The 23,681-nt window shown below is 35.9% G+C and overlaps 1 protein-coding gene across 1 annotated transcript in view; it reads left to right on the forward strand.

Moving 5' to 3' along the window:
* The window catches only part of atrnl1b (attractin-like 1b), a 422,410-nt gene that overhangs the window by 327,655 nt on the left and 71,074 nt on the right, over positions 1-23,681 (forward strand). Inside the window, exon 27 of the mRNA XM_006630935.3 lies at positions 20,864-20,971. Coding sequence (XP_006630998.1) covers positions 20,864-20,971 — 108 coding nt within the window. The remainder of the gene's footprint in view (positions 1-20,863; positions 20,972-23,681) is intronic.

Below are 23,681 nucleotides of genomic sequence, written 5' to 3' on the forward strand. Positions count from 1 at the left end.
TTTATTTGCATAGCAAAAATAGAAATGTCAAAAGGTGCAGCATCTATATATGATCAATTAATACTTAAATAAGAACCTATTTACACTTAATATGGAAGGTAAAATAATTTTTCCTCGGCAATGTCAGTTTCGAAATATTTGGCTTTTCACAGAATTATGCAACTAAGATACTTCGTACAAGAGATATTTCTGAAACATTTGTGGTGAAACAGTGAAAAAGTATTTGAATAGTGAACAGGTTTATTTAGACCTAATTAAAAACCACCATTGATAAATTGTCCAAAAATAAGCTATTTAAACGTTTGTAAGAGAATTGTTATAAATCACACACTTTTGGGGAGCCATACTTGAATGTATTGTGTGCACGAACTTAATCTAAGGATGACAATATCTTTCTAAGATTATTTACAAAGGGTTTAAGGGAAGGGATGTCTGAAATCTAGTTGTATGCAAGCGTTTTAAATACAAAGTGTGGTTCTTAATTCTCCAAACTATTTTATTTACTACTTTCTATTTTAAAACGTGTGTGATTATTTGTGAATTAAAAACTTTTATTTGTATTCAAATGTGATTTGAGTATGAATACTGTTTTCTAATACTTCAATCACACTTTATGCTCAAAAATGAGTATGTGGCATACAGTACTGTAGTAAGGGTAAAGAGGTGAACGTGACAATAGGCTGCACCTGGAGCAGGAATATAGACCAAGGTGATGCTGGACTAGATCCCTAAAGACAAAGAACAACTAAGGACAACAAAGACTGTCAGACTAAATATCTGAAGTTGAACTTTTATAGTCAGCACTATTGAGAGACTGCAGAATGTCCCTGGATCGTTTCACATCTTATCCTTCGTATTTGTTCTTCACATTTATTTTAGAATTTGTGATTCCTTTAAAGCCGCGCTTCAGAATAATTGGTTTTACACTAGATAAAGTACGACACAGCTAGATCCAATAGCAAATAGCAACTTCAGCACTCGTGTTTGTTTTCCTATTTTAATTAGTTGCAAAAATATATTTTAAAAACCTTTATTTTGTCAATTCAGAATCATGTTTCCACTAAATATTCGGGATTTAGTTCTGGATTTACAGTTGTGATTGCCACTAGATATTATGGATTAATTAGTTCTTGATTTACAATTGTGATTCACAATCCTGCAATCCTGCTCCTGCAGCCTTCCTACCCATTGAACCTTTGACACATTACCTTTTGACATGTTGCATGTTGAATCAATATATAGGCCTCAGTGCCAATTTGAAAGGAGGCACTTTGCTCACTAGCATACTCACAAACCCGCAAAGGCCTGGGAGGTGCCAGAGAACCTTGCGTCTGCTGAAATAACCATTTAAAATGTAAGGCCTTTCAAATATGGCCTTGGCATATTGCCAAGTGTCTGTGGCATTGTCCTGTCCTACTAATTCATAACCTGTCCTTGAACACAGGTGTTCAGGTTAGGATGACTAACTTACAATGATTCATTAAGAAACTGTTAGGCTTCAGTGTTCCAAAGAGCAGATCATCTGCAGTCAGCTGTGGCATTAACTGTGTTAGTATGTTCTCTGACAGTTGTAGTGCCTGCATGTCTTTGAATAATAGTCTGGCTGTAAAGAGACAAAATTGAAAAGGGTCTTAACCTTTGATTTAAGATGTGACAGTCAAGCCAATATGGACAATTAATGAGCATGGTAGGGAGTTAGATCATAATTTAAGCAGCTATTTTCAGAAATGTCATGTCATACAGTATGTTTCCCACATAAGTGACTGTACTGCTAGCTACTAAGGGTTTGGGCAGCAATGGGGATTTCATTTATATGCCAAGTCAAGAAAACTCTTGTCAACTTTTATCCACCTAACCCTGAAGGCAGTAAGCTAGTTATGCTCACACTCAGAAACATGGGTATTTGAAGTCACAGTTGTCTCATGATATAGATCAAATTTGTACTGGAATTCCCTGCACTATACAGCTCACTTTGCACACCAAGTAATATCTTCACCTGTTCCAGCAGAAAAACTTAATTGAAATCCCCATTGGAGTGAAACATTACATATGTGCAATAACCAAATACGTCTGGTAATTTAGAATAAATTCTAAATTTATTCACTTTAAATTGACATTTATAAAACCTTTAGACATTTAGCATCAACAACATTCAGTTATGAATGCTGGGTTAAGGTTAATATGAACATTAGCAGTACCTGGAGATACTTTCTTAACATTCTTAAGAACCAGTAAGAAGTAAGAAGGTTATCTCATTAATGATATGTTAAACCCCATCTTTATACAACTTAATATATGGCATTACCGATCAATTTAAATTTCTGACTCCTGCAATATGCTAAGGAATTTCCCTTCTTCTGCAATCCTTTGTCATACAATAGGAGAAAATGTCCAGAGATGATTGTTTTTGAAAATTGCCTTAAGGAGAAAAGGGTTGAAAAAAGTGGATCTGTGACATCTTCAGCAGGTATTAGAGACTTTACAGTGCAAAGTAAAAACAAATTCCCACATTGAGCCTGCTCCATTTAGCTTGAAACAAAGACACATATCTGCCGAGAAGCCCAGTCATCCTCATCTTATTAGTTTTTAGGCAGGTCTTTAATTAGTTTCAGAGCATCTGTGTCTGTGGTGTTCTAATTGTTGTGGTAATTGTTGTTTTCTTTGTCTTGTTGAAAGTAATGAGATACGGTATTGTCTGCAAAGAGCATGTCCCAACTATTTTAATTTCTCAGAAGACTAATTAGCTAAATTCCTTCTTTTCTCAGCTAAAGAGAACATAGGCCAGTGCACCATATAATCTAGGCTCTTACTGATTTGCCCGATTCAGAAGCTGTTGTCTCATAACCCTCAGTAAAATATTGTTCAGCCAAGCAGAATGTACTGAGACTACTTTTTAAATTAATAGAAGTAATATTGGCATTGGACGATGTTGTGGTAAGTCGTCATGTAGAATATCGTGTTGAATTTTGATTCAACACATTACAAAATGGATTTCACTGGACTGGAAAGTGTTCAAAAAGAATAATCACAGTAATTCCTGATTATAAAGGAATATCATACTCCTTGATGTGAATAGAATCTAATGTCTTAAGACTTCAGCAGATATTTTATTCAAGAAATGATAATGATAATTTATTTATTGCCTCTCCTAAAGAATTCTAAAGTGTTTCACACATACAGAAGGGGAGCAACTTCATTCATACTGAGTTGCAGTACCCACTATACAGAAAATCAGGTAGAGAAGTAAGAATTGCTTTACCAGTTGAATTACTCAGAACTTCACACCAGGGTTAATACCCCTGTTCTTGCAAAGATGGCCATGGAATTTTGGATGACTAAGGAGTTGTTTTAATATCCCCAAAGAATGGCACCACTTAAAGCACAGTGCACCTTTCTCCTACTGGGGTATTGATTTGAAAATATCACGATGGAATTCTGAGGTCACTTAACAATAACCAAAAAAGCAACATGAAAGCTTTCATCTTGTCTGTTTTTGTGTGCTTAACAGTTTTAAAGTGGTTTGATCCAATAAACTGTACGTTGAAGTTTGTTTTATGGGGTTATCTACTATTCTACATTTTTGTCACTTTGAACTTTTCCCTGAAAATATAAATTCATGTTTATCCAGATTATTCACACACATAAGGTGTTTTTAAAGTAAGTTTGAGCTTGTACATTCATCATGCTTTTTTCATGGTATTGCCAAATATGTATATGTGGTTTAGTATATTTACTATATGTTTTAATCACTGTTTATTTTTACAAAGTAGATTTCCTAGTACTCACTTCAAAACATTTTGAAAAAAAGACAAAACTTTAACATGGAATAGGATATTGAACTACAGATTAAAATAATACATTTATTTATGTATTTTACATCATGTATTTTAATGATTTTGTTAAAGCTAGTCAGGTGTGAAGTCTAGGAGATATGAGCAGAGGGCCTCTGACAGGTCACCTTGGTCTAAGGCCAGCAGCATGGAGCCTCACTGCCCTGTCACTGATGTGGGCATTGTGTCTGCCAGCAGTTTCAGCAGCAGTACGGGTGGCATATCTGAAACAGTCTCTCAGATGGACCAGTCTGATGTGTCGGTCCTGCTCTGGTGTGGTCACTCGAGGGCGACTGGATCTTGGACGGTCATCTGTCCTGCCGGTCTGCTGAAACTTTCTCTGCAGCCGGGACGCAGTGGAGTTGCATCCCAATGGCCCTCTCCCTTGCTTCTGGTGACATTCGACGCATTATGGAATGTACAGAAAACTGACTGTGTGGCCTTTTTCTTGCATTAACCTAAGCTTTGAATTAAGGCCTTTTTAAAGGTGACCTGATCGGGCATTGTTCCACCTGGACCTCATTGGGTAAAAGTGCACCTAATGAGCTTTCATGTGATTGGCAAGTTGCAATGCCTCACTGCACAAGCTGTATAGCTACTGTAGTCAGAGGGCTTAAAACAAATTGACACATTTTTGTGAAGGTACATAAGCTATAACTATAGTATTCTCATTCCAAAAGATGTTGCATTTCTTTTTTCCATCAGTATATATTATATGGCAGACCTTGTATATCGTATGTGGAAGAGTGCTATTTTAATTATTATTAATTTTATTATGTGTGGCTAAATAGCTTGAATGGCCTCCTCTCATTCATGACCTTTCTTATTCTTATATTTTTATTGCTTTACAGCAATAAGATTAAGGTTAAACTGAGACTAAGAGTATGTTATTAATGCAGCAAGAGACTGGTGTGCAATGTTGTGATCACAAAAGTCATGGACCCAGGCCATTTACAAGCGTGATTAGGCAATATGCAATAACTGGGATACCATGTATCCAAATTACATTACATTTGTTTAATTACTTGTGTAAAGGTGTATCTTTCAAGATAACTTTTTATTGACAATTAAAGACTGTCAGGGATGTATTGGGATATTTTTTTATTTTAATGAGTCATGGGGGGTGATACCTTTTAAATCTTAGTACAGATTTTTGATTAATTAGATTAGGCATTATCTGTAATGTGCTCCATGCTGCTTACAGAGTAGACTAATTCTGACATTAAATGCTTTGTCAGCAGGATAGGAGTCCAACATTGAAATGATTACTAAGATGATGTTTTGTATTTATCTTTTTTGTTACTGATAAGTTTAAGTACATGTTTTCTGTAAGACGATATTCATCTGATGAGTTTCTTTTTAGCAGTATTGAAATTAGAATTAAATTCTACACTGCAGGCAAATATATAGCAATGCAGCTTAGTTATAATCCTTTTCTACTTTTCATCACATCAAAATGATGAAATAATAAACCGTTGCTGTATGTTTGGAGGGCATAAAAGAGAATTCTCTGTGTCTCTCATCTATTGCCCTGGAGTTCTTTGCTATTCATCTGTACAATACACTATACATTCATCAGCTAACTCTAGTGAGCACCAAACCATTCATGGTACAATGAGTCCTAAAGGACTTTGTTCAAAAACTAGAAAACTGGCAGGATAGAAGCATTCCCAGCTGATGATGAGCATGCTGAAGTCAATCCTGGAAGAAAGGAGAGCTCTTTTGAGACCATCTTGGCTACAGTTTACACAGATTTCTATACCTTAGTGAATAAAGGGTCCTCATGGGCAAGATACAAGGAACTCATTATTACAGCTGTCTGGATTCACATCGGGTTTAGGAATTTATCTGAAGGGACCTTACCCTTCTGAAATAAGGGTGATTTATTAATGTTATTAGTTTTACTGTATTTGAAGGAGATTTGTTAGGAGATTATACCATGTCACAATTAGTTGTGTGTGATTTATTTTATGTATAGGAGTTTGTGATACAGAACTTTAGGGGAGAAAAGTACAAATCTCGATAAGCAAAAGGGATTCAAAGTAATCTTCAGGCAGGCATCTTAAAACTAATTCCTCAGAAGCCTTCTGTTTGCTTCAGAAATCACCAGCTTGCCAGAGCGGCTGCAGCCTTAATTGGTTCTTTTAAACACTCAAGGCTGAGATACAGGATTTTTATCTGTTGACTTTTAACAAGATCCCCCAAAAATACAATTTCTTAATGAGGGTTTTCACAGATGCTCACAGTTCCTAAGTCTATGCAATGTTATGCCATTTGCAAGTGCAGTCTTTGCTCAAATGCATTTCCTAAATAAGAATATCTTTTAACTTTTGATCACATTAACAGTGCCTCAGTAAATTCCACCTGAAAAGCTCACTGCCTCTGTTGAGTCGAGATATTAGGTGCAATAAGTACTTTACAAGTTGAAAGTTCTGGAATGTATTAAGTGCTTATGTAGTCTGTTGTCCTTCTCTAACAAGCACATCAGTAAAACTGGACAGCAGAACAGTGAGATCAGGCTCACAACATTTAAAACATGTTTCCTTGGTCAACTACTTGGTATACCAAGTGACTGGTATATCACTGACATCCTTACTATCAAGTGAAGAAGGTGTGCAGATCATCACAGACACAACTTATGGTCGCATTTAGCTGTAATGCCACCCTCTGGTGTGGCTGTTCTTTGACCGTGGACAGTTTCAATGGTCCCTCTAAATATCGTTTGACAGTGTGCAGTTTGCACAATATAGTTATTTCATTAGGCAGATTTACTTAATCAACACTATGCGAATCCTCCCTCAGCTATATTTTTAATATACAAATATATAATTAAGGTATTTGTGCATTAAAATATGCATTATTTGTGTATTGTTTTTTCAGTATTTTTTATATTCACATACACCAAAGATGTCCATTTGAATTAAAGTGGGAGCAGTGCTGTAATAAGGGAATAGTTTCATGCTATGCTTTCTCTCTTGTCAGGAGATATTTCAAAGCTCTGGTAATTTTGATTTCATATCACTGAGCAAGCCTGGGCAATTTTTATGACCTGGAGGTTGTATCACACAACTGTCATAATATTGCCCCTATTGTTTTGCAGATTCATATGGCTAGGTGACCAGAATTGTGTAGGCATTTCTGGTTAACTGCACAAGGTCTTGTTTGACTCTTTAAAACTCAACACCCTTTGTTATCTCCTGCTTTATGTGTACAACACACAACTGTTATAGTAGGCAGACCACTTATTATGGGAACAACAATTGCTGTAAATGGACAGATGATCCATTTAAGAGACTATTATCTATGGAAATGAAGGCAGGCTGTGTAATGATTACTGATCTGTCTGTGAAATCCCCATGTCCTACAGTTCTAAATGGATGTCAGTGTGGGTGGACAGCGGGGCAGTAGGAAGCCGTCTTTAGTCACAGGAAGCTGTTCTAATAAATGAGCCTCCTCTCTTCTGATGCTCTGATGTGCCAGTTTCACACAAGTAGGGCGATGTGTGCAGGCACCCAGCAGGGCAGAGCACGTTGGTTTTCCACCTGGCTCTGATTGCTGGTGAAGAAAATATGGAGAATAGCTGGAGCTGGAGCAGAACTGCTAGCATATCAGTCTCAGCTCAGCAATCAGATGGCATCTCTATTTATACTTGTTAAACTAGGCCGAGGTGGAAGACAGACTTCTTTTTCACTGAAGCCAGTACTAAGGCAAGACAGTAGGAATCCACTCACTTTTAAAACAACAAATCTGTTTCATTGTGAAGACTGCTGTATCAACTGCAATTCCAAAAAATATCCAGTGCCCAATGATGTAATATTCTGAATTTTTAGATATGGGGCCTCAGCCCATCAAGATTATGCATAATGGCTTCATTGAGCACAGCAGTTCACTGCTACTATTTAATAATTTCTAATAATTTGTTGGTGGGCTTCCGAAATCTTGAATACAGTATCTGACTTCTCAAAGGCTACAGGAGAGCCAACTAAAGACTATATAAAAAATATCATATTTAAATGTTTCCCTTAAGATTAATATTTTAAAAGTTATGATTATACATTAGGAGGCACTATTTTCCTGCCATAACAAGTTTTAGAATATGGTATATCTGCCCTGATATACCATGCAAAAATATTTTTATGTAAAATGTAAGAAATTGTTCTGCCCGAGAAAGGTGATTTGTTTTCTCCTAAAATTGTCAAAAAAAAACAATTTTTACACTATGTGGCTTATCAATATTAGACTTAGATTTCTAAAATTATGATTCAAATAATCAAGCAATAAACCTGGAGCTGCCTCATTGTGGGGAGCTACAAGTGAAAAAGAAAAATACAGTCTGGTGGTAGAGGCTTACTCAGTTGTGTGACATTCAGGCAGTGTACAGTAGGTGATTTGTTCAAAATGAAACAACCTGTTTTAGTTACAGTATATAATCAATAAAGACAACTGTGCCAGTTCTGTAGATATTAATAAATGCCCAGGCCCTATTAGATATTACCTCCACCTTGCTTCACCGGTGAAAAAGTGTTCTTTGGATCATCTGCAGTTGTTTTTTTTCTCTCCACACTATAAGCTTTCCTGTTCTAAAGATTTATCTTTGTATCTTCTGCCCAGGATGGCATGGTGGTGCAGGGATTACCGATGCTGCCTTGCAGCACTGGGGCCCTGGGTTAATTCTGGATCTGGGGTTCTGTCTGCATGGAGTTTGTGTGTTGTCACGTGTTTGTGTAAGTTTTCTCCTGTTGCTCTGGTTTCCTCCCACAGTCCAAAAACATACAGGTGCCTGTAGGTGAATTGGCTTCTGGGAAAACTGGCCCAAGGTGTGAGTGTGCGTCCTGTGATGGACTGGTGTAGGCTTTGGCTCCCCTGCAACCCTGATTTAGAAAATGGAAGGATGGATCTTCTGTCCATAAAACTTTGTTCTCGAACTCTCCAGGCTCATCTTATGATCTTATGTACTTATGAGCAAAATCAAATATGGCTTTTCTGTATTTGGTGCTTATGAGAGTTTTACATTTTGTGGTTTAGCCTGTTAATGTCTTCTACAAATAATGGATGTTGATACCTTTGCTCCTACAGCTGGGAGGTTGTTGGTGATTTCATTAACAGTTGTAAGATGTTATAAGTCATCAACTGCAGATTCTCTTTGACTGACCCGATCTTGCATGATTTCTAATTTTATCATACCTGTGGTTATCTCCTTCATCATTATATTACAGATTGTTAATTGTGGATGTTTCTTCCCCAGTGTTTCCCAATTTCCATGCTATGGTCCTGATTGAGTTTTTCTTACCTATTCTTATTGCCTTTCTTTAACATCAAATAATAAACCTCAGCTTTTTAGCATCAAAATGAAGAGCTTAGCTCAATCTATTTGTTTAATGGACCCAAGGGTGTGATACTTAATTGACTTTATTAAAAAATAAAATACTTACGAATAGCACTTAGGAATTGTGCTATTTCGTAGAACAGTATTACACAGCATAACATATTATAGTTTATAGTGAATGGAGGGGACTGAATATGAGAATACCTTTATGACAATGCTAGTAAGAATGTGCACCAACCTAAGTTTTTTTTTTAATTTAATTAATGTTTGAATAATGAAATATTCAAACACTTGATTTTTGAAAAACATTTAAACCTGTTCTTTACATTAGAATAATTAGATTGAAATATTTTTGGTGGTTTTTCTAAGTTGGTAACTTTAGTAAGTAAGTAGTTTCCATTCATTTTCCACTGCAAATAACTTGGAATCACAGGGACTCACTTCTCCATTCTATAACAGTGAGAGGCTCAGACTGTGTAAATGATGGAAGTGCATGAAGTGAATGTAGGTGAAGCTGAGTGCAAGCAGGGTCTGGGGAATAAATTGTGTGTTTTCAACAGTGGTGCACAGAGTTGCCACAAGGAGTCACGAACCCTAAATAAACCCTTCACATACACTGCCACAGGCAAAGGATGCCACTTGCCTTGTTAGGCTGCTGTTCTACACTAGCTTCCACTTTGTTGTAGAGCTGCAGTAATGCATTTCATTTAATAAACTGCAGAGACCTGCAAACATTGTTTGATAGTCATTAGAGAGTTACTGTACTGGAGTCACATTTACTGCTACTCTGGCATTGGCTGTTTTGTGTGCTACATGACTTGCATGTAAATAATACTGTACGTTTGTTGTGCTCACTAATTTGCGTTTTTGTATGTCATGAACAGTGTTCTAAAAAATGGGATTTTTTAGAGTGTCACGGACAAGACAGCTTCTTTCTTTCTTGTATCTTTTAAACATATGATTATGTACCACATTAATATACTGATTAATGTCCTATAGTATATACAGTGCCATGCAAAAGTATTCATCTTCTGGCAATGATATCACATTTTGATAGAAGTACAGTACATGGACTGTATTGAAAATCTATCATTTTTATCATGATTGTTTTAACTGAACACTGTTATAATTTAAGGATTTGTTTTTGTTTTAGTTGAATGTCAGTACAATCTGCTAAGAAGATACATGCAGTGAAATGTACTGATTGCATACAGTAAGTATTCAGCCCCCAAGGCCAGTACGTGGTAGAAGTGTCAGTATTACTGCTGACCATATTTTTTTATTTGTCTCTACTGGATCTTCAGAGTTGGAAGAATTCTTTCCTTTTTGGTACAGTTGTTCCAGTTTTGACCAGTTTGGAACAATTCATTATAAACATTGTTGGATTCAAGTCTGTGAATTCAGGCTTGAGATAGTACCACTCAGGATCATTCACTCTCTTCTTGTCAGGCAACATCATTTTGGCTTTGGCCTGCTGAAGTCTGAATTGTTTAGAAAAGTCTTGATTATGTGGCTCAAGCTGGTTTCCTCTAGGAAACCTCTGTACTTATCACTTTTTCTTTAGTCCCGACAAGCTTTCCAGTCCCAGCTGATGAGAAGCTTCCTTATAACATAACACTGCCACTGTCATGACTGACAGAAGGGATGGTGCTGACAAGGTGATATGCTTTGTTTTGATTGTATGAGAAGTAAAGGTTTGCATTTAGACCGAAATGTTCAATTTTTGTCTTGTCTGACTATAAAGCCTTCTGCCATGTATCTGTGATATGTCATCATAGATTTATGATTAGTTTTTCAGTTAATGCTTCTTTCTTGCCACTCATCCATAAAGGCCAGCTTTGTGTAAGGGCTGGTATATTGTCGATGTATGATTCCCATTTAAAACATAGAATGTTGCAACCTTTCAAAGTCACTGCTGGCTCTTCAGTGGAATAACCAGTGGAATAGTTTTCTGGTTGCCCAGCTTCTCAGTTTTGGAAGCGTGGTCTGAACTAGATTGTGTCTAGGTGATAAGATGCAACATTCCTCTTCTTTATAATGGATTTTACCAAACTCAAACTTCTCCTTTTCTGTGCCTCTCTTACTCTTACTCAGAGGGAAAATATACAGTAGATGCATATTGTATTTGCAAAAGGCTAATTTTATCAAGTTAAAAAAACATTGCATGCAGCCAGAGACCACTATTTTTGTGACCTTTCAAACTATTATTTTGCACCTGAACTGATGTTGCTATACCAAAAGGTGTTGGAACACTTTCAGCACCCAGCAGAAGTACACACTTCCTTCCAATGATTTTACTTCTTGATTTTTTGTTACAGTTTTTGCTGACATGTTTCACCAGTTTTTTTACACTTCAGCTCTCAGTTCAGAATTTAAGTTTTAATTAAAAATCTTCACTTAAAAATGAACAGTGTTGCAAGGTGCTGTATTGTGTTGAAAAACTTCTGATTTTGTTTAAAAATCTAATTCATATTCAAACAATCAGCTTTTTATATTTATCAGTTTGTTGTATATTGTGTGTATTGCAAATATAAAGTCAATTTTGAAAGTGTCATGCTTGCAAGGCACTGCATGTCATAAAGTAGTAATGGCCTGTAGGATATAACAATACAAACAATTTTTGTGTATAAATTATTCAAATTAAACCAGATGATTTGCAGCATTTACAGTATTTTAATTGCATACAGTATTGGTTGGTGCAATAACTTTGATACAAGTTATATGTATGTCCTTGTGTGAATTGAAACAGGACCTTAAAATGTCCAGGGAAAACAGTTAAGGCTTCTTATCGCAATGCAGGTTATATCTTTCATTCTTGGGAGCATGTGTTCTTATTTGTTTCTCAGCTGACTGTAACTGTAATAATCACAACTAGCAGGGTGCTACCAGAAGTCCACCAGCTGGCCAGTTGGCTTTAGGTTTTCAGCTTTATGAGGCTTAACTGTTTTAACCCTTCATCAGACATTCACCCCCTCTGCTATCTTTGCAATATAAAAGAACATAACGGGTGTACTGTAAATGAGAGAAGACTATATGGTTTTCAGTGGCTAAATGATCGAAGAATCTCATCCAGCTGTTGTTTGAAAGAAGCCAGGGTATCAGCTTTAACAGCATTGCTGCATAGCTTACTCCAGATTCCTGCAACCTATTATGGAAAGAAAGTGCCACCATTTCTCAGTTTTAAATGTATTTTTCCATAGTTTCCACTTTTGCCCTCTGATTGATATTTCACCATTCATTCTGAAGAAGTAAAAAAGAATTGGAGGATGCATTAACAATTGATGATCCAGAAATTTGGGCAGCATTTAATCCAAATGTTATGGCAGGTTTCATCAGTGTCTAGAACAACTTGTCCACACAATGCCCATTTAATCTGCCTACAGTTTTAATCAGTTACGTTACCTATTACAGTACCACCTCAGATTTGCATAGACACCTCTCTAAAACGTGATCTTAATGGGCTTAAAGTCACACTGATGCAGTATTCAGTCAGACAGTTCAGTGGCAGCAAGTGAGCCACATTCCTACTCCAATAACTAATTGGCTTTACCTGAAAGGTCACTCCAAGCTTATAAAACAGAATAGTCTGCTAGATAATTGGTATGGTGTTGACATGCTAGCATATTTAAAACTAATTGTGCTTTGTGATCATTGTAATTACCAGATTTGATTGAGCTGCAGTGCTTTCTGTAAAAGGATAATGCTGTTTCATGAAAGTTTTTTTTTCTCAAAACCTGCTGCTTTGTTTGAAGTGTTACACTTAATTCATTATTATTAAATCTTTGTTGAAACTACATGCTTAGTATATAAGCAATTTCCTTTAAAAACAGTTTATCTTAAATGTAATGTAGGCTTGGTTGGTCAATGAACAAAAAGGCTCAGCTGCAGAGAATGCTTTGGGTGGCAAAACCTGAAATCCACAACTGAAGACGTGCACATTATATTGGGGTTTGTAGTCTAGATGAACAATAGCATGTAATGGTTTTGAGCTATTAATAAATCGTGAAAATTCCATTTTCTATTTCAAATAAATGCATGGAGCTACTTCTAGCCTTTTCTGGCTTGCCATTGTACTAGCTTGGCCGTCCTTCCCTGCATAAATGAGGATAGATGAAAGCTGTTGAGCCAGGCCAATGATAGGAGCTAATTTGATCTGATGTAATTGATTAACTCTAAATCGGTCCGCTTTCCCTCTCCCAGCAGGCATCCTGAATCTTAAAATGTCAGCATCTTTTGATTTCCATTTGTCACTTTGATACTGAACACCTTGATGTGGCAAAAGGCTGGTATTAACCCTCCCCTGTATAAGCCACCTTAATCACATAATGGTTGATGCATTTAAAAGATGGTCTGACTAGGATTTTCCCATATCAACTGGGAAATAAAGCTGTTTATTTTAATAAAGACTGCACCTTTTGATGTTGCAGGATAAAAGTTACTGAGGTATCAGGTGTTGAAAAGCTTGATGTTAATTAGGCATCATTAGCACTTGTGAGTTTAGAAATATGTGAAAATTGAAAATATAATAGTTTCAACCAGAAGGCATTGCTAGAATAGCAGTGTCTTCTTTATACAGTTCCTTTTTATATGCTTATTTGTACATTTCATGACCTGTTTGTATTAGGACAGTGTTGTACTGAAAAACAAGCGGGGATACTTTCTTTCCAAACAGGTCCTTGATTGGATGCTTTTCTCTGTGCCGCATACTGTAAGTGTTCTTTGTAGCTGAAAATTCCTTCCTGAGGTGCAGGATATAGCAGATATGTGCAACTCTTTCCTGTACCTGTGAAAGATTGGTTCTAATGGTAATTTGATGCTTGCTCCCTGCTTCCTTTCTACAGAGCTGCATCAAAAAATAATTTAGTAGGGTTAAGTTTTTGTCAACAATTTCAGCAAAATACAAAGTCCACAATTACATCTGCTAAAAGAAAATCTTTGAAAATCTAGCCTAGTGGAGTTTTTGTGCTGATGAAGAATGGTTTTAAAGGAAAGCAAAATGTGTGGCTTCTTCAAATTTACTTCAGTAAATTTGTAGCAACTAATTTAATCATTTTAAAAAAGACATACACTGACTTTGATGTTTTGCACATATAGGAACAATGTTAAGACACAAGCTTTAAATATAAATTTCCTCAATTAATAGTCATTTAAGAAAGCATTCACTTACACATGTAACACCTATTTTTAAAAAGTGCAGCTTTGGTTGTTGTGAGCATTTCTAATGACTGCACTTGTGATTTAGTTAAAGCAATGGATATACATTAAGTATGGTTTTATTAATTATGACGGCTGCCATCATGATTTTTGTTCTTATTTTTTTTTCGTGAGTCTCGATTGTTTTCAGTCCAGTACAATACCTGAGCAATAGTAAACACTCAGTTGCATTCAGTTGCCATGCCTCCTTTTCTTAGAATATTTTGGCCTAATTTTGTTCAGCTTTCTTTTTGGCTGGTTAGTCAGACGCCCATGGTTCAGGTGATCATCTCTCTCATCACTGGTGATTTGTCTTTCATGTGGCCTTGTTTGAGAAGCGACTTATCAGTGTAAACTCTTGCTTTTCCCCGTTAGTCTAAGGGGCCTTCCCCAGCAAAAATTAGCAATCAGCCTCACTTGAAGTATAAGGGCATGTGAGAGGGTAGGGAGGTTAGGTGGGAAAGCCAATTCCTAAGATTTATTTACTTTATTTACAATATATCTGCTGTTAAAAACTGCTGGTAAGGGCTGGTGCATCTTCACTGTTTAACAATGAAACTGGATTGTAGTGGAAAGTTGTGGATGATATAGTGTCATTGACTTAATAACACTATATCCAGTCATCTACAGTCTTGCTTTTTTGGTTACTTTCACTGGCCTAACCGTGGTTTTGAAGCTGATGTCATTGGTTTCATCAAGAAATAGCTCAATGAGATCCATTCATCAGTTACTCGCTTCCAAATGTAGCCAAGTCTAACAGGCACAATGGCTTAAACATTTTTGTGGAGAGTTTCAGCTGTCCTGCCATATACTCTAGTTGTCCACTGATGAATGGTTTCATGTAAAATCTTTTCTAGTAATAAAATTGCTCATGTTCTTATATAAAGTTGTAGAAAGTAGTTGTTCTTGCATAAAAGGCAACTAATAGAAGTGCCATTTCTGTCAATTCTTTACGATTTATATAAAGAAAGCAGCTTTTCGATAATTAATTTAAAATGGAGAAATAAGAGAAAATAGGCAATGCATACTGCTAGTATATTATGGTGATATTAACCTTTCCTTTAGGAACCCCCAAGTTTCTGCTCAGTAGCAAGTTGGCCATTGTAAATGGATTATCAAATTAATAAAACTCTAAAAAGAAATGTAGTCATGGGCCAATTCCCCAACATTATAGTATTATACTTGATGTATTGTGTTGAAATTCATCTTGGGTATTAACAATGTGTTTCTTATTCCCTACGTTAAAAATTAAATTATTTAAAAATCCTTAATTTAAAAACAATTACAATTCTATCACAGCAAACCAAGGCTTATCTGAACTGAACTGTTCAGCTTAATAGGATAGTAAATGCCCAATTCAAATGAAATTGCTCATCATAACTTGAGCTGCATTAATTAAAGTACAATTAAAATGATTCTTTTGTTCGTCATAAGTGAAAAGAATTGCATGCAGATTGTCATTTTCAATGCAAAGCGCCGTGATTGAACAAGTTGACCTACAGTATGAAGGACAAATTTGTATGTGTGGAAGTATAATGCAATATATATTCACACTCTGAAGAAAGGGTTGCTATAAATCTGGAGAACACGTTATACTTGGATTGTTATCAAGCAGCAGGGCGCAGTTGAACACCAGACATTAAATTGTACTTTTGTTTTTGTTACCCGCTGTATTCCTACAGGGTGATATTCGTAGACATAACCTGGGATGTTCATTTATGAAATGTTTCACTGATAAAGGACGATCCCTGCTGCTTGTTACCTTCATTAAATACAGCTCGTTATGTTCTTTTCCCCCCTTTCAAATTAGCCTTTTTAGACTCCTCATCAGTATTGAATCCAAACCACTGGAGACTCATCTCAGCATTTAAATAGGACCCCACTTGCTTTCGTTAGTAGAGGCAGTACTGTAGCTGTTTCAGTTCATTAAGGCCACAGAACCATTTTGTTTAAGTTTGACAGCTGCAAGTGTTTTTTACTAAACTGTTTTTTTTTCCCGAGGAGTAACAAGCTGGAAAAAATGCCTGTATGAAATGCATAGTCAGAAAGATTTTTATTATATATATTCTGTATTATATTGAACTTGGATTTGCATAAAAGCTATGGGTGCAAAACATTTGGATTTTCTGTTCTTTTCTCTGAATATTTGTTACTTGTGGCCTGCAGAGTAAAAAACAAGTTTTCGTTGACACCACATCCATATTGAATTAGCTCCACCTAGAGAAATAATAAAAACTTTATCGTCTCTTTTGTAAAACAATTAAAGCTAAGTGTGTCCATTTAGGAAGATTATAAATTGAACTGGAATCTACATTAGCTTTGGCATAGCATATTAAGATATTGATTTACCCCTGGCAGTGTAAACTAAATATGCAATCTAATTAAAAAAAGGCGAAAAATGCAATTGGACACAATTCATCAGCTGCTCACAACTTGTCACATTACAATTGCTGCAGGAGATCTTTTATACTGTATGTATCAAGATGGAACAAAATCATCTATTTACTTTTGGTTTTTACAAAAAAAAATGGTCTTATGCATCTTAAATCGTATTTTGTCTTTTGATTAGGATTACCTAATATAGTATTATCTAGGACATACTTTCATTGGATAATGATTGCATTTACAGTATCATTTTTGGAACTGTGTAGAGTGGCATCATCCAGATTTATATTGTTAATGTAGACACCTTTGAAGGCTTTCATTGTGATATTTTTATTATTATTCTTCTCCTGATATGCAGCAATTTATTAAATGTGTCATTCATTTCTCCTTCAGTTAAATCTACACCCTCGTATTATTTCCCTGGAAAGCTGCAAATGAAGGAAGTGATTGTAGTGGAACCAGGCAGAGACGATTGACTGTTAAAATGTCGCAAATGTTTTTATTTTATTTTGAATCTCCTGTTCTGTTTTTTCTAGTTCAGATTTTTTTTGTCTGCCATTACCCTGCTAAGATCTAGAACTTCACACTGGCCAAAGGTTTAAAGGAGTGAAGGATTCACAAATGTCATGCACAGAGCATGTGGAATGTTTTAACAACAGGAATTATTTAAAGCAAGAACATCTGAAAACACAGCACAATTAAGTAGAAATGATACGTGAAAATAGATGTATTGATAGTTAAATATTAATGCCCCCTCTCTAAAGTTGATACTGGAGTGTATAAGAGATTTTGTGCTGTACAGTATGTCATGTTTCTTCTAAATCATTAATGTTTTAATTAAACTATTAGATTTCTTTTAATATGTCAATCCTAAATCCCATTTTTTGGGAACAGAAATGAAGGAATACACATTCAAGTCTTTTCATGTGGCTGAATGTTGAGAGTTAGATTCTCCAATTTTTGTATCTTAATCTCTCATTATTAAAAAAATTAATGATCTCCCTGTCTGCATTCACACCGTTTCAACTCAGCATGCAATTTGCTTTGGCCATCAATATTAAGCCCCGCATGGCTCATAAAGCAGTAATCCTGTTTGGCTCAGAGGATTTCCTCAGCCAAAGAGAGGAGCCAGGCTACAAGCCTGCTGTACCTAAGGGGGAGTCTTTCAAAGCTCTCTGGAAAGCTTTAAACATGCATTTGTCAGAAACATACTTTACTGTTTCAAGATTAGCTGCTAGCACATTAAGGGGAAAAATTAGCCGGATTAGATCCTGCTAAAACATTTAGGCAGTACATTGCACAGTATGGAGCATAATCAAATCTCCAGCTTAATATTGATTCCAGACACACACACTCTAAAATTCTTCTTCAGTAAATTAATTCTTTAGTGGGGAGAAACAAGAGCAAACTGAGTTTTGTATTCACAAGGGCTTTTAAACATAAATAACAGGCAGACATGTGAGTCAGTGTGGGATTCCTGTTGGCTTTTATGATTCTGAAGTTTGGAAGAAACTTTTTCCCTGACCAGAAAGCAGCAGCTCTTGGTTTAATTTTGAGAATATGGGAGACGAGAGGCAATCCGTTTTAGGTACTCCCCCTAATATCAAAAGGAGAAATCTTTTTATGGAAATCTTTTAAGGAGAAATCTACAAATGCAAGTCTTGAGTAAGGTTAGGTAAATAACACAAAAGGCTACACACGTTTGGCTCCTTTTCATTGTGAGTGTCCACACTACTGTCAAGTACTGAGGTGAGCAAAAACACTGCTTCAGCGATTGTAGATGACTTCAACATACAATATGAACAACAAACACTCAATTACAATCCATAAAACATTTACTTATAAAATCATTCCAGCATTGACCTTGCTGGACACACCATTTACTGTATCAGTTAATTGTCTTATTTCTTGGTTATGATAAATTAGAGAGAAATGGCTATATTAAAACATCTGATCAATAAGATACAAGTAAAGATTGTCTCCTCTCACTTTTAACCTGCATTCTGTTGCAAAGCTTGGTTTAAGTTTCATCAGTTGAATAATTCACAATTTAAACCCCCCCACAAATGTATCATCTGGTATCCACCAGAAGATACTGGAATGTAGACATTTCGACTTGAATACAGATCTCATGGATGGCATATACAGTAGCTTAGTGCAAAAATACTGGAAGTCTTTATTTTTTCTGGAATCAGAAAGTTCAAGTTTCTCTCCATACGATTTTCAAGCACTTGAAAAACCAGAGTAGTTTGTACTGCTGGCCTTTCCTAATGTTGTATACAAAAATCTAATCTTTTGTATTTCTTATATCCTACCTTCTGTTTTAGACATACAGTACTTGTGGAATTATTTTGCCAATTTAGACATCTACTTTGAATAGATTATTAAAGCATTCCTTTAAACCTGATCATTTTTAAAGTCTGACCAAAAGCATTATGCTTTCAGCAGCACTGTAGCTCTAGTATAGTATATGCAGCACAGTATAGCCTGTGACACAACCCTGTCATAGTACTGTATACCATACATGTGCTATTTTTTGTGCTTCAGGGTTATCCAACTTTAGCACCACTATTCTCATTTGAAGCCATGTGTGGCAAAGTGTTAATGTAACAGAGAATGGAATTTCAAAGCATATTCCTGATCACCCAACACCATCTATTAAGAATGTATGCTTCTAATTTCAGCACCCTCTTATATCCCTTTTATAGCTGGCTTTAGACAGACCTGAAATAAAATACAAGTGACAGATTGTCAGCTCTTTCTTCTGTTTTGCTTGCAATGGTTAAAAATAAAATTTAAATAACTAATGTCAGCTGTACAGCTTTTCTAGCTAGAGTTTCTGTGAGGGTCCTGATTAGAGCCCTTAGAGTTAAGGCCTGTCACTTGATTTAAAAAAAACGTTTTGCTTGATTTGTTTGCTAGATACCCCTCTCTGTGCTGAACCTGTTGGAAAGAGAGGCTGTTGTCTTCTTTCGTGCCACAAAAGCCCTATAAACCCTGGATAAGTGTGATGAAACTTGCCATTTAATGGAAACAATTAGATTTTATTTCTCCATCTTGAAACAGAGTTGCTCACCTGTAGATGGAGGATTGTAAAAGTGACAGCAGTCTTCTAAAGAACCAGAGATAAGTTGCCTAATGTCAAGTGGATGATCCTATGGAGTGCGAATTGCCTAGTTTATGCAGTAGACAAATCGCAATAGTAAACTGCCATTGCACTGCCTATGCTGAAGTTGTTTACCGCAGTTAGAAATTAATTAACCATTTTATGATCTGCTTATACACAGTGGATCTATATCATGTTGTCCTTGTAGTACCTGGAGGTGGAATGGATGTCATAAAACACAGCAGCTAAAATAGGACTAAGCAGTGAAGCTTCTGTGGAAAATAGCAATAAGAAAAAATAATCTTAAATATTTTAATAATTGGCGCTCTCTGTTCTTACACCAATGCTCAGAGCATCAGTACATGTTTGTATAGTACCTTTCTGTTTATGCAGGGGCTTATAAAACTTATCAATAATAATTACATCAGCTTTTGTTAGAGTGAAGGGAAGGAAGCTAACATGTTGGTGCTATAAAGTAAATACAATAAAAGCCTTTGCTTTTTATATTTCAGATTTTGACCAGAAATGCACATAGTGTATCAAAGAGTAGATGTTTTAGATCTGGAGTATAAAATGGAGGCTGTTTCACCTTAGGGAACCTTATTTAGTTACAACAATATTGAGAGAGAGAAAAAAGAAACCCTGGAGACAAGAAGGTTTGAAGATATTTGTCTGGAATCTTTATTGGCTTAAAACATGCACATCAAAAACCATGCAAAAGGCTTTTTTCTACTATAAACCATGAACAAAATCAGTTGCTGTGCCTTAAATGTCCAGTGTCTTCTTTTCCCAGTCCTAAATAAGACTCAAAACTGCACAGAAATTAGAACTCATCTGTCCATGACTGTTTCTCTCTGCTCTAAAATTTAATACAGACAGGGGACTTAAGATTTTCACAGAGGATTTTCAGAGCATATGATAATAAGTAATCATGCTGAGTGACAGAACTTTATGTGACAATGGCATTCTAGTCTATTTCCTCATTAATTAAGTTTTCCTTTTTTTTTGCTTCCCCTTGAACAGCAACTCATGAGGGAGAGGCAGCAGATGGCCAGCCGTCCTTTTGCTTCTGTAGATGTGGCTCTGGAAGTAGGAGGTGAACAATCAGACCTTCTGCGAGGACCGTTAGAGGTGGGTACAGACACGCCAAAGACTGCATTGCCTCTATTTGCATATTTATATAAGAGACCTCATTTACATACTGTATGCTCTGCAAAGCAGGCAAAGGGTTTTACCTGCAGCTGACAAGTCCTGGGTACATGTGTTATGCTGTTTGTTAGCTGTGGAGCTTAATTGTACTACAAGCGCTGCAGCAAGAGTCACTTGAGAATCCATTAGTTTAAACCAGAGGGGCACTCAGCTTGCCTTATGGCCCTTTAAAGCAAAGACACAGACAGCAGCCTTTTAAATACAGGTGTGACAAGAAAATAGCAGCCACTCATCTCTTTACCCTTCAGACTGCGTGACATATTTCTATCTCTCCTGTTAAATTACCCATCTGAATGTATTGGTTTTCTCTTGTTTTGCATATTAATTGTTGAATATTTTATAAAACCATTCTTTTAGAACTACAAGTGCTTGCTGCTTTTTTGCTCTCTTAACAAAGCTGCTCCATGAGCAAAGGTCCTTTGCAAGTAAGAAATAGAAAAAGCACACTCTTCACAATCAGCCTGCCGACATTGCAGGACATCTGACCACTGCATGAAAAGATGAAGAGTATATTTGTAAAATCAAAAGCCTTATTTTCCTCACAACAACTGAAAACAACATTACAAAAAGCAGCATCTGATTTGAACTTTTTTTTTTATTCTTGTCATTATGCTACCAAAGCCTTCGGGGAGGCTGCATATTTTTAAAATCTAACATTGGTTCTAATGTTTATGCAACGGCCTGTTTTAATCATAAGATTAATTCCAAAAGTTCATTCATTTTCTAGTATTTCCACATTATCCTTGAGAGGATGGAGTAGATGCACAGAGTTCACTAACCAGATCTGTATATTTGGTGCAATGCCTACCATGTGAACTGTTATAATCTACGTGCAAAGTTAGTATTTTTCCGGCTTTAAAAACTGTGTGTAATTACTGGTGCACTTATTTCTTATTTATCCACTACAGATCAAAGTCATACATTTCAAGGTCATTCATTTTAAGGGGCACGCTTTGCAGTAAAATCTGAACTCTAATTATAATTTTAGAGTTCAGCCAGATTTAGTAAATATTCTTTTTAACGCTTAGATGTCTGCAGCATGTGCTATAGAAGACAGAATTGTGACAACAGAATGGATTTCTCAGACATCTGCTGTGTTTGACTGTTTTTTAATGATTTCAGTCCATTTTATAACAATTTTCACAGAGTTGTTGAAAGTTAAATCAAAATAATTGTTGTAATGCTCTCAATCCCAAGTAGTGGTTATTTCTCAGTGGTGACTTATCCCAGAGAAGAGATTTTGCTGTGACCTTACTGCATGGCTCTTACTCAAAGAACATTCAGGAACCATTCAACCCTCAATCATAATATTATACACATGTTGGTGATAAAAGTGCTACAGCTTTTTTTGTAAATGGAAACATACCCATGGCTGCAGGTGTGTGTATCATAGTCCATTCCTCTAGATTTCATGGTACAGTTTTGTGAACAGGACAGATGACTGTACTGTATGTGTATCTGTACCTTTTTGTTTGCGATCAGAGTTTCATGTTCATGCTTTTAGTACAACTCCAGTATTTCCACCTTTCGAGTGGGACTTGTAGAGCACCACATGACTACTGTCCCATCAAACCAGTCCAGAAGCACAGTAGGACAGGAAAAAGAGATTGGTCTTAGAATTAATTAGATAATAATCCTTATATACAGTATCTTATGGTGCACTTTAGGGCACATTACATGACCATTTTATCAAATCATATCAATTTTAATCACCCTACTTCCATATTATGTCATATTACAGAGTATATTAAACAGGAGTAACCGAGTCCTAATGTGAAGATGTATTCCCTAATATAAAAACACATCTGTACTTTGATGATTTATATACCACACACCAATTCTCAACAAATCATAACTGAATTTTCCCAGCGAAGCTCTTCAAGTATTTCCTGAAAGACGTCCTTAAGATAAAATGAGTAAGATGACAATTTTCATATGTGCGGAATGTTACTTACTGGGATGATCAAGTGGATATTTTTTTAATGCAAATATATAAAAAGATAAAAACAGCTGAAGGTGAAAAAAACGATTTCTTCTCATAAAGGTTAATTAAGCAACATCTGTTGTTGCTTTACAAAACCAATTTAGCATAATTGCATAATAAATAGCAGAGGAATGTTTTAATATTTGGTTGAATAGAGTCATCACGGAAATTCATGCATGATTTGGACAGTGAGCAGGAGTTTTGGTCGAATGATTTAATTTGGACGCTTCTGCTGAACTGTGTGTAGTGTGTTTGAGATAGTCATTTCATACAGTACCTTCATCTGCACAAAAATTGATTGATATGCTGTTTAAATTAAATTAACTTTGTTTTTATATTTTAAAAGCTTCTCTTAAGGTCTGTTTTCATTCTACAAACTGAAACCCTAGCATTCACCCATGCTCCTTCTAAAGATATAAAGGAATAAAATACATTATTAGCTTGCAAGCAGTTACAGGTTTAAATTAAGTATAACATCAACAGCACTGTATTGCTTTACAACTAGGGCAAGTTTGCTGTACAGGAGTCGAGTTAAGACCATTTTACATGTTTGACATTTTTTTGTTCAAGGCATGAATGTCTCTACCTTGAATTTGTTTTTACTTGAAACCTCATGCAGTTCTGCAGCCGTTATTGTACTTTGTACTG

Source organism: Lepisosteus oculatus, chromosome 4 (genome assembly GCF_040954835.1).
Source record: "Lepisosteus oculatus isolate fLepOcu1 chromosome 4, fLepOcu1.hap2, whole genome shotgun sequence".
Classification (NCBI taxonomy): Eukaryota; Metazoa; Chordata; class Actinopteri; order Semionotiformes; family Lepisosteidae; genus Lepisosteus; species Lepisosteus oculatus.